Genomic DNA, 13004 nt, shown 5'->3' with positions numbered 1-13004 from the left:
ACCGGGAACCGAACTCACGACCTTGCGCTTGCCAGGCAGGCGCTTTTGCTGCTGAGCTAAATCCCCAGCCCCTTGTCCACCTACATTCTGAAGCAGTTCTGAAAGTCCTATTTCAAGAGAGTCTTTGTGAGATATGATCAAAATATGCTGAAGGATGATGTGAAGAGCTACCCAATGGAAAGGCATCCTCATAAACACAATAGAGTGTATCTGTGTCCACCATATTCACCAACTCTTGAACTGTGCAATTTCTGGCTCTCCCACAAAATGAAAATAACCATAGAAGGTAATATTTTGAATTGATTTGGGAAATCAAATTTTCCATGGCAGTGCAACTGATGACCCAAAAGTGGGCTCCTAGAACTACTTCAGAAAGTAGCAGGCATGATGGAATAATTCAGATGCAGTACTTTCAAGGAATTAGTGGTAATATGTAGCTTACTCTAATGAAACATTTCTAAATATAAAAATAGATCTGTATTTTCCAGCATAACTTGTATATCAGTATACAGTTTTCTTTACACATTCTTTGTGTTGCAGGCAGCTGAGTTGGACAGAAATATTATAGCAGTCAGATAGGACTAGGCCCTCAAAGGAGCCAATAAAAGACAAGATTTCTTCCCACTGAGGGAGAAACAGGAGCTTCTTCTGTGGGCCGGACATGAAGAACAAGAGAAAACAAATGCACCCACATACCTCCCTAGGGATAGACATCAGGGATGGATATTCTAAATAGGTATCCATCACCTTGAAAAAGCCAGGAAGAGTCACTAAACCAACCCCCTACAGGAAAAGACCCCGTTCAGTATTCATATCTGCTTGCTACATGAATCACTTCCCCATTTAATCCTGATTTAATCAGTTTTACCTCAGCAATTATGCCTGTAATCTTATGGGTTGATAGATTTGTCCCACCTCATGCCCTCCTTGGGATTTCCCATTTTTTCCCCACCTTGGTCCCATCTCACCTCTTTGTTTATTTTATAAAATCCTTAGGAAAGGCAGTGTCGTTGGTCACCCACTAGAGTGTCCTTCTGTCCCTCTTTCAGACAGAAGCTTTCTTTCCCTCAATAAATATATTCTGCTGTTAACCTGCCTTGTTCCTAAAATACATTGTTCGATTTGACAGAACATGATCTTCTCCCAGATATCTTTCAGGTAGGGAGTTTCTTACCCCTGTACCACTGGATTTTTATGAATAATGTTGGAGTGAAGGTGGGAGTGCAGGTCTGTTTGACTCTTGATTGAATTTCTTTCGGGTACCTGAAAGCAGGAACCTCAGATAGCTCTGTGTTTAACTTTTGATGAAATGCCATAATGTTTTCCATAGTAACTGTAAAAATTTACATTTCTATACGCAGCACACAAGGGTTTCCTCCTCTCTACCACCTTGCCAGCACTGCCATCTTGGACTGCTCTCTAGTGACCAAATTGGCATTGGAAACACAGTGTCTCACTTTACTTTTGGTTTGCATTGCCCTGATGATTAATGACATCGGACACATTTTAATATAGCAGGTAATTAGGTGCATATCTTCTCTGAAAAGTGTCTACTTACATATTTTATCCATTTTTAAAGTGTATTTGCTTCAGATTGAATAAGTTTAGTTGTTAATATATTAATAATTAACTTATTCATTACTCGTAATATATAAGATCTAGACAAATTTTCTCCCACCCCATGGGATTCATTTCCTTTTTTATGGCATCCTTTGCTATCAGAAACTTTCAGATCAAATTAATCCCACAGATTTATTTTTGCTTGTGTTACTTAAGCCTCTGGTGTCACATTCAAACGTCACTTTGAGTCTAATGTTGTATTGGTCAACCCTCCCACTGCTGGGACACAGTAACTGACACCCACAGTTTCAAGGGAAAGAGGTTTACAGTACACGGTCTTGCAATTCAGTCCATGACAGGTTAGCTAGACCCAAGGCAGGAACATTCTGCTGAGTGGAGTGCAGCCCACAGGAACATTATCCAAGAGGAAAAGACCAGGGAGCAGATGTAACCCCCAAGTCGGGCTTCCATGACCCACACAGCCACACCAAGATATCGGCTCCACCCATCTCCTGGGCAGCTCCAAGCCAAACAAGTGGACACAATGGAGCTTTGATATCACACACATCAAACAGCTGACCCCCAGGTTTCCTTTCAGTAGAAGAGATGAAGAGAAGAACCTTTAGACAATAACAGGTTTTACAACGTCAGTGACCAACAGATCACCAGATCTCCCTTTCTGTTCTCTTAACGTCTTAATTGGGAGAAGAATGAACAAGCAGTTCTCTCCAGGGAAACATCAAAATGGGCAACAGATATATCAAAAATGCTAATGATTAACCATCAGAGAAATACAAGACAAAACTCAAATGACACAATAAAAACTATATCTCAAGTGGCCCAAGAATGTGAAGAAGTGGAAACATTGGAACGTTGTCGGAGATCAGGCTGATTTCTAGAGTCATTACGGAAAACAGTATTCAGGGGCCTCACAGCATGACAATTATAATTACCACATGACCTAGCCTATCGTCTACAGCCATTGAAAAAGAAATCCATATGCCTAAGAATCATACGTGTCACGGTGTTTATTGCAGCAGTCTTCACAATAGCCAAGACTTTTAAATACCCCAAAGTGTGTATCAAATGATGAATGGTTGAAGAAAAATAAATTCTATTCTGATAGAAGGTAGAAATCTGATAAAGAATAGAAATCTGTCAGGAATACAAAGGCAAGTACCACATTACGTCAGTCATGTGTGAAATATAAAACTAGTTATCTAGTTGTAACCAACAGAGGAACAGGGGTTGCAAACTACTGGTTTTCAGAACCTAGGAAAGGATGTGAAAAAGTGCATCCTCAGGTACTGAGCTCCCCTTCCACGTAAGTAGAAATTCCTACCGCGATATCACACAGTTGGATGACTATAAATAGCAATTGTTTGCTAATTCCTCAAAAATATAAGAAAAGATTTTTTTTTATTTCAAAGAGAGTGGTAAATGAGAAACAAACAAACAAACAAAGAGAACAGTAGCAGCATACCAGTATCACAAACCTAAACAAATCAAAGCAAGAACATTCAAAGTGATACAGAGTCTCAAGACAAAATAATACAAATCAACAGTAGCTGTTACATTACATACCGCTATCCTCAACTACATCGCTCAGATTACCAGATGTAACAATGAAAGATTGCTCAAACCATTATAGGGAATAAGAAAATCATTCTTTGATAAAACACTAGAGATAATACAGAGTTTCTCTGGACAAGATGGTAGGAGTTCACCATTGTAATTCCACTGCATAGTGTTATCTTCTAATCAGTTGCTCAGACCACCAGAAATAAGCATGCACAATTGATTAGAACATGAAAAAATTGAATGTTTTTGCCATAATCAAGTGTAAAATGAAGAGACAAGATTGTTTACTTCATTAAACAAAGAATATATGTATTCAAATATCTCTTCATGTTGCATTGATATTCATAATTTCAGACCTTTCAAGTATGATTTAAAACAATGCATTCATTTACTGAAAATAAAACTGCCTATAGCTACATCAAGAAAATAAAGAAAATCCTTTTTTATACATGTGTTTATCATGAGGGCTGAGAAAATTGTACATTTCAAAAACGTATCTCTGCTAAGCTACAGAGTTTCATTAAAGGAGTAAAGTCAGTGGTATTCAAATTTATTTAGAAATACAAAAATTCAGAAGGGTAAAATGGAAACACAGACTGTGGTGAATCAACAACCACGGTTATCTCTCTAATCTGTGGTGGTAAATTTTAACATGATCAGCAAAACACAGGATCAAAATAAATTTTAAATGTGATTGAGACCCTCCAAAGAACTAAGGCAGTCAAATGACTCATCAATTATTATAAATCTTCAGGAAAATCCATAAGTTATAAGGAGTTGGGTGTTGGGCTGGGTATGTACCTCAGCAGCACAGTGCCTGCCTGGTAAGCACAAGTTCTTGAGTTCAATTCCTAGTACCCCCCCAAAAAAAAAAACTGAAAAAGGAGTTTAGTATCATAAACAATAAAGTGATCTGACATTGGCAAGAAATATATTTTATATTCCCACTTTCACCTGAAAATTTAAGAATACAAAGTGTGCCATGAAAAAACAAGTATATTAATGTTTATTGTATGTATAAATTATAATTAACTACTTACAATTAATTTACAATATTTAGTATTTTATGCTCAGTAGCTTTCAACATATGATATTTTTATTATGAGATGAAATATGTGATTGCTAGCTATGATACTTCTGATGATTTCACGAATCCCAGATTTTAAAAAATGTAAGAATAAACACAAAGTTTGCAAGGTAACATACAGGAGATATAACTATTACAGAAAACGTCATATAATAATATTTGTATCAAAGTCATAGTTTGAATGATCTGAGGTTTAATTTCTAATCATATTTGAAATTTAAAATTTGTTACATGATATATTATAGCAGCATGAAAAAACTGGGGGTGCAAAGTAGAGAAATAATAAATATTCATGTACCGATTTATTGAAAATTAACAGCAACGTTGCTCTTAAAGTATATAACAAACGTGGAATCAAATTTTGTGACAGAACATTTGGGTGTTGATTAATTTGCTCACAGCTTCCTTTACGTCTTTGTTCCTGAGACTGTAGATGAGTGGGTTGAGCATGGGGATGACCACTGTATAGAACACAGAGGTGACCTTGATGAGAAGCCATGAGCTTTTGGTTTTGGGGACACAATAGAGAGAGATGATGGTGCCTTGGAAAATGGTAATTGCGGTCAGGTGGGAGGCACATGTGGACAAGGCTTTGTAGAGACCCCTGCTCGAAGACATTTTCGTGACAGTGATAAAAATGATAATATAAGAAGTAAAAACAATTATGAGGCTACTTATTTCATTGAATGTTGCAAGAATGAAAAGGACCTGCTGGCTTAGGTAGGGGTCGGAGCAGGACACTGCAACTATAGCAGCATGCTCACACACAAAGTTGTTGATGAACTTAATCCCACAAAAGGATACTGTCAACAAAAAGTATAGGAATATTATGGAACAGACTAGAGCCCAAGCATATGAGGCAGCTACCAACAAGGAACACAGCCTTGGGGACATCACAACTGTGTAGAGGAGAGGCTGGCACACTGCCACGAATCGGTCATAGGCCATCGAGGCCAAGAGGAAAGTTTCTGTCACCACAAAAAAACATATAAAGAAGAACTGTGTGACACATGCTGTGAAGGAGATGGTTCTGTCTTCCACCATCAGGTTTTCTAGTAGCTTCGGGGTAACCACGCTGGAGTAGCAGAAGTCAACAAAGGACAAGTGACTGAGGAAGAAGTACATGGGAGTGTGGAGCTTGGGGCTGACCCTGATGATCAGGATCATGCCTAGGTTCCCCATCACGGTGATGGTGTAGAAGGTCAGGAATACCAGGAACAGGGGCACCTGGAGGTCAGGATACTCGGAGAAGCCCAGGAGGATGAAGGTGACTCCAGCTGTCTGATTTGCTTGTGTCCTGTGGAAAAAAGAGTGAAATTCATACAAAGAAGTGAGAACCAATATTTGTAACATGAAAGAGAAAGGAACATTGAAAATCTCAGATCTCCTTTAAACAATTTGGCAGAAAATTCTAGTTTCCCTCTTTTAATATTATTGCAAGAGTTACTGCTAACTTCTGTAACAGAAATGCAGTGAAGAGATGTTTTAGTGAGTGGAACATATCAAAGTCAAGAAAGGAATAAGAATGCTGCATACTGTATTTGAAATTATAGAACTCAAAATTGTCTTATTCACCTGTCTTCATAGAAGGGCCACTGAGATGAGTGAAAATGCCTTTGCTGAAGAAAATACATGTAATGATTACTTTGATAAAGAGAAAACAATAAAAGTAACAATAAAACAGAGTTTCGGAACAAGTTAGTAGGAGAGTTACACCAGTTAATATATTGTTTATTGTTGTATTCTTAGTAGTTATTCAGAGTAGATGATACAGGCATGATATCTTGCCTGAAAACTATTAGCAAAAGATTTTCTTTTCAAGGAACTAAGAGAAAATAGCTGTAACTATCTTATGTATAAATATATAAGTTTTTCTTTTTCCCTTCCTTCCTTTTCCCATCACAATTTGTCTTGTCGTTTGAACTGTTTCTTCCCTATTCACAATATCTATTGTATGTCTTGGACCTTATTTATTCCTTCAGTTTCTCACACTAATGAGACAATATGATGTTTACACATGAGTCTGATTTATTTCACTTATGAGTATGGTCTCGAGTTCCATTCACTCACCTATCAATGTCTCCCATTTATCATACTTCAATGGTGAGTAGTGCCCAAGATTTAGATGTTGCAAATATTATTACCATGAATACAGGTGATCATTTGATTTTCATCTTTGTTTCTGATAATATGGTATACTATGTTTATTGATTTGCATGTTTTCAATCATCCCTGTGTCTTTGGGATAAACCCTACTGGGTAATGTTGTATAGTCTTGTTAGTAATTTGCTGCATTCTGTTCAAAAATAAACATTAATGACATGAAAAACCAATAAGAAAAAAGAAAAAAACCAAAATAAGCATTTACACCACTGTACTGGGGGAACTCAATGCACTACCCTCAAATAGACAGAGCAACTAGACAAACGTTCAAAAAATAAATATTAGAATGAAGCCAAGCCTGTGAACAAATGGACTTTGTAGATGTCTACAGAGTGTTCCACCCCCAAACATCAGAATACACCCTCTTCTCAGCCACACATGGGATGGTCTCCAAAATAGAGCATACATTAGCTGATAAAACATATTTAAGCAATAGCAGAGTAACTGAAACCATACCATACATAATTTCTGACTATAGCATACTGAAACTGGAAATCAGTACAAAAGGAAATCACAAAAACTACCTTAACCCATGCAAATTAAACAACATTCATCTGAACAACCAATGGATCACAGAGCTAGTAAAAGATGAAATTAAACAATGCATACAATTAAATGATACTGCTGATACAATATAATGAAATTTATGGAATTCAGTGGAAGCTGTCCTATGAGACAAATTTATAGTGATGAAATCAAAGATTAGGACAAATGCAAATAAACAACCTAATGTTAGAAAAAGATCAAGTCAAACTCAAAGTTCATGTGAGGGAGGAAATTACAACCATAAAAGTCAAAAACTTTTAGTCAGAAAGTACTGCAATAAACACTAAGTAAACAATACAAAGAATCAATGAATCAAAAAGCTTGTTCTTTGATAGAACAAATAAAAATTGTAATAAAACATTAGTCAGCGTCATCAAAAAGAAGAAAGGAAAAACACAAATTCAGGCAATTAGGAATGAACAAAGGATCCCATGGAAATCCAGGAGATCATCAATAACTACTATGAGAACCTATATTCTAGTAAGATGGAAAACACACAGGAAATGCACAGATTCCCAGACACAGTCAAATTGCCAAAACTAAATCAAGAAGATGTAAAAATTCTAAATAACCCAATACCAGCCCATGAAACTGAAAATGTAGTAAAACTTCACCGACAAGGAAAGCCCAGGTTCAGATGGATTCACTGCTGAACTTTACATGAAATTTATAGGAGAACCAATGCCACTTGCTGAAACACTGTAAAGAAATTGAAAGAAAGCAGTACTGCCAAAAGCATTCCTGGAAGCAAGTGGCACCCTAATTCCAAAACCGGGCTAGAAGGCAACCAGAAAAGAAAATCTCAGAACAGTCTCCCCAGTGAAGATAGAAGCAAAAATCCTTAATAACATAATGAGTTCTCCAATTTCTTTTTTGGTTGTTTAATCTGTGGGAATTAACTTACAACATTCAAAAGTTGAGAAATGGTATCATCTTTACCAAATGCTGACTGCAACATTTTAGTGTTTATTTTCTTTTTCTTTTTCATGTCCATCCATTTCTAGAAAGTTAATATTGAACACATTCTGCAGCAGTGCTTTAGCAGTGTATGGAGGAATTTCACTCAGCTTTAACACTTTTTGCAATAATAATGTGGTATTGTTCGTGTTGCAGTATAGTGATGTGGTATTGCTAGGTTTGCAAATATTTTAATATTCTGCAAATGTTTATCATGAAATATATATATGCAAGTATAGCACTTCAAGTAATAATTAATGAAAGCTCTTCACTTTCCAACGTGGCAAATTCTAAAATGTCAATGTGTCACAAATGATAAAGATGAAAATTATAAGCAATGTAAATATATCTTACCATAGTAATGCATTCTACTTACAATTCTGAATGAAGTTTAAGGTTTGGAAAGAATAAGAATGAGAATACAGAATCATATTAAAGATGTAGAGTAGCACTTCTTGGCTGTTCCCTGATGACAATAAATATTTCTTAAAGAGAAACTGAAAAGAGTAGTGATATTATATTCAAGTCAACAGGATGGTGGTAGACACGTTCATCAACTCAAGGGTTAAAATCAATGATTCAACATGTGATACCCAAACAACTTTATGCTTAGAGTGAGGGTTATCATGTTGCAAAGTTTATATAGTTGAGAAAATTAGTACCTAGCAGAGAAATCTATCTACAGAGCAGTATGTTTGGGAATCTTTTTTCCTGGAGTGATACTAATAGTGTACAACTTCATTTTGCATTCCTACTCTGAGATCATAACAACCTTCTCCCATTCTCCTGTAAGTTTTCCCACTACATTATGTCTTCTGCTAGTTCCCTCAGCCTGATGCCCGTAGCAAATGTATCGTCCAATAAAACCAGTTCCTCGGGGTCTCCTCTGCATTAGCTATTTATACAGTATGATTACTACAATGCAAAACTGTGCTAGTAGTCCTCACACTCTTCTCAATTTAAAATATCTCTTGCAGCATTATGAGGTAATTCTTCACAGTTGTTTTATCTTGAAAGTGAGGATATCAGAGATTCCAAATACTATTTATTAATGAATGCATAAATTCTGAGTTGCTCAGCTTGGCTTTCCCAGTGTGTCCCATATTTAGATATCTGAAGTTCAATGGCCCTGATATATTCTTCTGTAGTCATGTTATACTACTAACTGTTACATAAACTGTTGTTACTTTCCTGCTATATCCTCATTACTATATTCTCCTACTATAAACATTACTCTTTATTTTTCTTCTCAGCATATTCACAAATAATATAGTGTATATTTCATAGTTACTTTTCACTGAGTTCCTTTATTTACAAATGTCTGTTATTATCACTTTACTCCTAAAAGGTAATAGGCAGATTTTTGCTAAGTATTCTGTGTCATCAAGTGTTGATTTCATTTATTCGAACATGGAGGAATCTAAATGAAAAAAAAAATAAGGTGTAATCAAGAGATTATATCATACCTCTTGGTAGTCATAATAAACATAGTTTTGTCAACTAAGTTTTACACATGTACTTGGCTCATTTGGACATCAGTGGAATTCAAAATTTTTCTGTGAAATTAAGTCAAAGAGAAGTTCTGTAAACTCACCTCAGCATAAAAGCACTGGAATGATACATTTACTGAAGAATGTCTTTGGTAAGGTTAATGAAATCAACAAATGCTCTGGCTTAATATGTACCTGATAGAAATGGACCTGTCTACCAGCATCCACAGTAGAGTTCAATGACTATTTTGCATGGTACATTTTTTTCCAACCTACTAAGAAAATTCAGAAATGGCAGATATAAGATTACACCTACAACTTACTCCTGTCACCAAACTGTCTTATAAATACTGACAACAAGACCTGGGGATTTGGAAGCTCAGCACTATCTTTATGGTGCTGCCTTGGAGAATAAAAATTGAACAATTAGGTGTAAAGCAGTCCCATGGGACACCTTGGCTGTACGTCATTTGTCTAAAGCCTTGGAGAATCTGTATGATTAGCCTTACACTACATTAACAATTATTGTATCTTAATCTCTCAAAGATACAGAGCAGAGAAATAGACAAGGAAAACATAATATATTAAGACAGTCAATGGATTGATATCTTAGCCCATGCTGATTTTGTTTTTCCTCCCGTTATGAAGGTGCATTTCTGTTACTGTATGTCAAAATGTATTCCTACCGAAAGAATAACTTTCATTATGTTTTCTTTTCTTAATTTGTGATGTGTTATTTTGTTTATTTTGTATTTTAAGTATTGGCTTTCTTTCAAGAAAACAATTTAGGTTTGACTTTCAAATATGATTAAGTGAACTTCAGATGTGTATATTTATTTCTGCATCTGGGAAAATAGAATTATATGTTTATATTGAAATTCTTATAGAAAATGCCAGTTTATGGATCAAATATTTTATTTATTATATTTGGTGACTCAATTCATCAAACCTTGAAAGGTGCACATAAGAATACCACTGTCATAATGAAGCAGAAGTACAGAAGACAAACTATATTTCCAAGTATTGGGTACAAACATGTATGCAGCCAAATCAACTACTACAAGAATTCCAAAAATACAAGGGCTAAGAATCTCTTCAAATAATGGTGTTGCAAAATTAGATATATACATTTCCCAAACTGTTGGTTGAGCACACACATGCACAAACACACTCAAGGAAACAATGACTTAGCTTTATGAAAACACTGAACTTTAGTTTTCTTTTGTCCCTCTGTTTGTGCTCCTTCTATGAAACATTTGAACTTTACAATATATAGAAATACTTTCTGAACTAATCACTTTGGCTAAGCAAAGTGGTCTGCTTTGGCCAACACAATGTTACCCATGACATAGAAGCAGACTTGAGCTAGCTTTTGATTTTGTACAACTTGTGATTTAGCTCTTTTCATCAGAAGAATATACCTTATCTGACTTACCGATTCAAGGAAGATTTAGATACAGAGAGCAAAGCTATGAAAACACTTCAAACGACAGGGTGGGGATGTGTTTACCACTCAAAGCTGACCAAATAAGCTTAGTCAAGATGCTCATACTGATTATCAGTGGGGTTAGGTAAACAATCAATGAAAAATAAAATACATTGTATGAAATTCTAAAATCTCACCTCATTTTATGCAGCAATATATAAGATAACAGGATCAAACATTGGCATAAATGACAAATTTAAGTTTAGCATTATCTGTGCTTTTTTATTTTAAGAAGAAAAAAGTAGTAACAAAATAACAACAAAGGCAAAAACAAAACACCACAGAAGCAGAAACAATACAGATTTTCAAAACAAGATGATAGAGTAACAATGGTTGTTATATTACATAAGGTTGTCTTCAACAAAGTTGCTAAAATTACCAGATGTAAGAATGCAAGATTGATCAAACAATGAAAAAGCACAAAAGGAGAACATTAGAAATGATACAGAATTTGGTCACTAAAAAGATGGGAGGAATTCGACAGTGGACGTTATAGTTCATATTGTTGTCTTCAAATTTGCAATGCATGGTATACAGTGACAAAATACAATTCATGCCAAAACATTATTGAATAACACATTATAGTTTTCATGAAAGAAAGATATGCTTTAAGTACTTACGGTAAACTAAGCCTCCCTATGCAAGAGAAAATGAACATTTGCTTTACATTTTCTGTCTGACTTTTGACCAGCTGTCAGGTTACTCTACTGTATTTTATGTATGTCCACTGTGAGGGGGTATAAGAACAGATGATAATCCCATTTTTCCTGTATGGAAAAAGGACACAGGGTTCATTTTAGCATTGAAAAGGTAATCTGTGCTAAATCTTTGATTTTAATGAGAAACTCTGAGATTAGAACCAATTTAAATGATCAGAGATGAAACTGCTTCTCTTTTACTTTGGATTTCGAGCTGAAGTACTAAAATTCAAATTAAACCAGTATTGGATAATCAGCGGACTAAGGATTACTTCAGAAATATACTCTTTACTTTTTGAAAAATGAAGTTCTTGAAAATTGGACAATTGGGTACAATTTTCTTGAAAAGGCAAACATATATCTTACAGCCCTTATAAGAGTTGACATAATAATTTGGACCCTACTAATTTCCTGACTGTCTCTTTGACATCTTTGTTCCTGAGGCTGTAGATCAGGGGGTTCAACATGGGGATGACCACCGTATAGAAGACAGAGGCCACTTTGACCAAGAGCCATGAGCTTTTGGTGGTGGGGGCACAGTAGAGGAACAGGATGGTCCCGTGGAAGATGGTGATGGCCGTCAGGTGGGAGGCACACGTGGAGAAGGTTTTACTACGACCCCCGGGTGAAGGCATCTTTGTGATGGTGATGAAAATGAAAGCATAGGAGGTGAGAATGATCGCCAGGCTGCTGATTTCATTGAATGTGGCAGAAAAAAAAATGAGCTGTTGGTTAATGTAGGGGTCAGAGCAGGACAGAGCAACAATGGCAGCATGCTCACACACAAAGTTATTGATGACGTTATTTCCCCGGAAGGACAATTTCAGTAGGAAGGAAGTAAGGGTCACGGAACATATTAGCCCCCATGAGTAGGAGGTACCCACTAACACGGAGCAGAGCTTTGGGGACATCACAACTGTGTAGAGGAGAGGCTGGCACACTGCCACGAATCGGTCGTAGGCCATCGTGGCCAACATGAATGTTTCTGTGACCACAAACACACACGCAAAGAAGAACTGTGTGACACATGCTGTGAAGGAGATGGTTCTGTCTTCCACAATCAGGTTTTCTAGTAGCTTCGGGGTAACCACGCTGGAGTAGCAGAAGTCAACAAAGGACAAGTGACTGAGGAAGAAGTACATGGGGGTGTGGAGCTTGGGGCTGACCCTGATGATCAGGATCATGCCTAGGTTCCCCAGCACGGTGATGGTGTAGACGGCCAGGAATACCAGGAACAGGGGCACCTGGAGGTCAGGGTACTCGGAGAAGCCCAGGAGGATGAAGGTGACTAACATGGTCTGATTGTCTTGCATCCTGGCGCATAAAAGAAACAGTACATTCATAAAAGCAAGTGGATCAACCTAAAGAAAACACACTAAAATGAAGAAACGTTTGGAACATTAGTGTTAATCCATAAAGTAAAACATGAAAATAAT

The 13004-nt window shown here is 36.4% G+C and overlaps 3 protein-coding genes across 3 annotated transcripts in view; all 3 read right to left on the bottom strand.

The window, feature by feature from the left end:
• Positions 1-2745, bottom strand: part of LOC102029888 (olfactory receptor 5D13-like) — an 8882-nt gene extending 6137 nt beyond the window's left edge. The window contains exon 1 of the mRNA XM_013506358.1: positions 2741-2745. Coding sequence (XP_013361812.1) covers positions 2741-2745 — 5 coding nt within the window. The remainder of the gene's footprint in view (positions 1-2740) is intronic.
• A 1837-nt stretch (positions 2746-4582) lies between these two features.
• LOC102029545 (olfactory receptor 5D13-like) lies at positions 4583-6315 on the bottom strand. Its single transcript, XM_013506357.1, has 2 exons — positions 6299-6315; positions 4583-5525 (listed from the first exon to the last, which is right to left on the bottom strand). The coding sequence occupies exons 1-2, from the start codon at positions 6313-6315 to the stop codon at positions 4583-4585; spliced, it is 960 nt and encodes a 319-aa protein (XP_013361811.1).
• A 5624-nt stretch (positions 6316-11939) lies between these two features.
• On the bottom strand, positions 11940-12881 carry LOC102029214 (olfactory receptor 5D18-like). Its single transcript, XM_005408194.1, has one exon. It carries the CDS (start codon positions 12879-12881, stop codon positions 11940-11942), a length of 942 nt encoding a protein of 313 aa, XP_005408251.1.
• Between the last annotated feature and the right edge of the window lie 123 nt (positions 12882-13004).

Source organism: Chinchilla lanigera, unplaced genomic scaffold, assembly GCF_000276665.1.
Source record: "Chinchilla lanigera isolate Chin_1 unplaced genomic scaffold, ChiLan1.0 scaffold00110, whole genome shotgun sequence".
Taxonomy (NCBI): Eukaryota; Metazoa; Chordata; class Mammalia; order Rodentia; family Chinchillidae; genus Chinchilla; species Chinchilla lanigera.
This window is presented reverse-complemented; position numbering and strand designations above follow the sequence as displayed.

Coding starts and splice junctions, on each gene's coding strand:
- LOC102029214 (XM_005408194.1), bottom strand. CDS start 12,881: ATGCAAGACAATCAGACCATGTTAGTCACCTTCATCCTCCTGGGCTTC.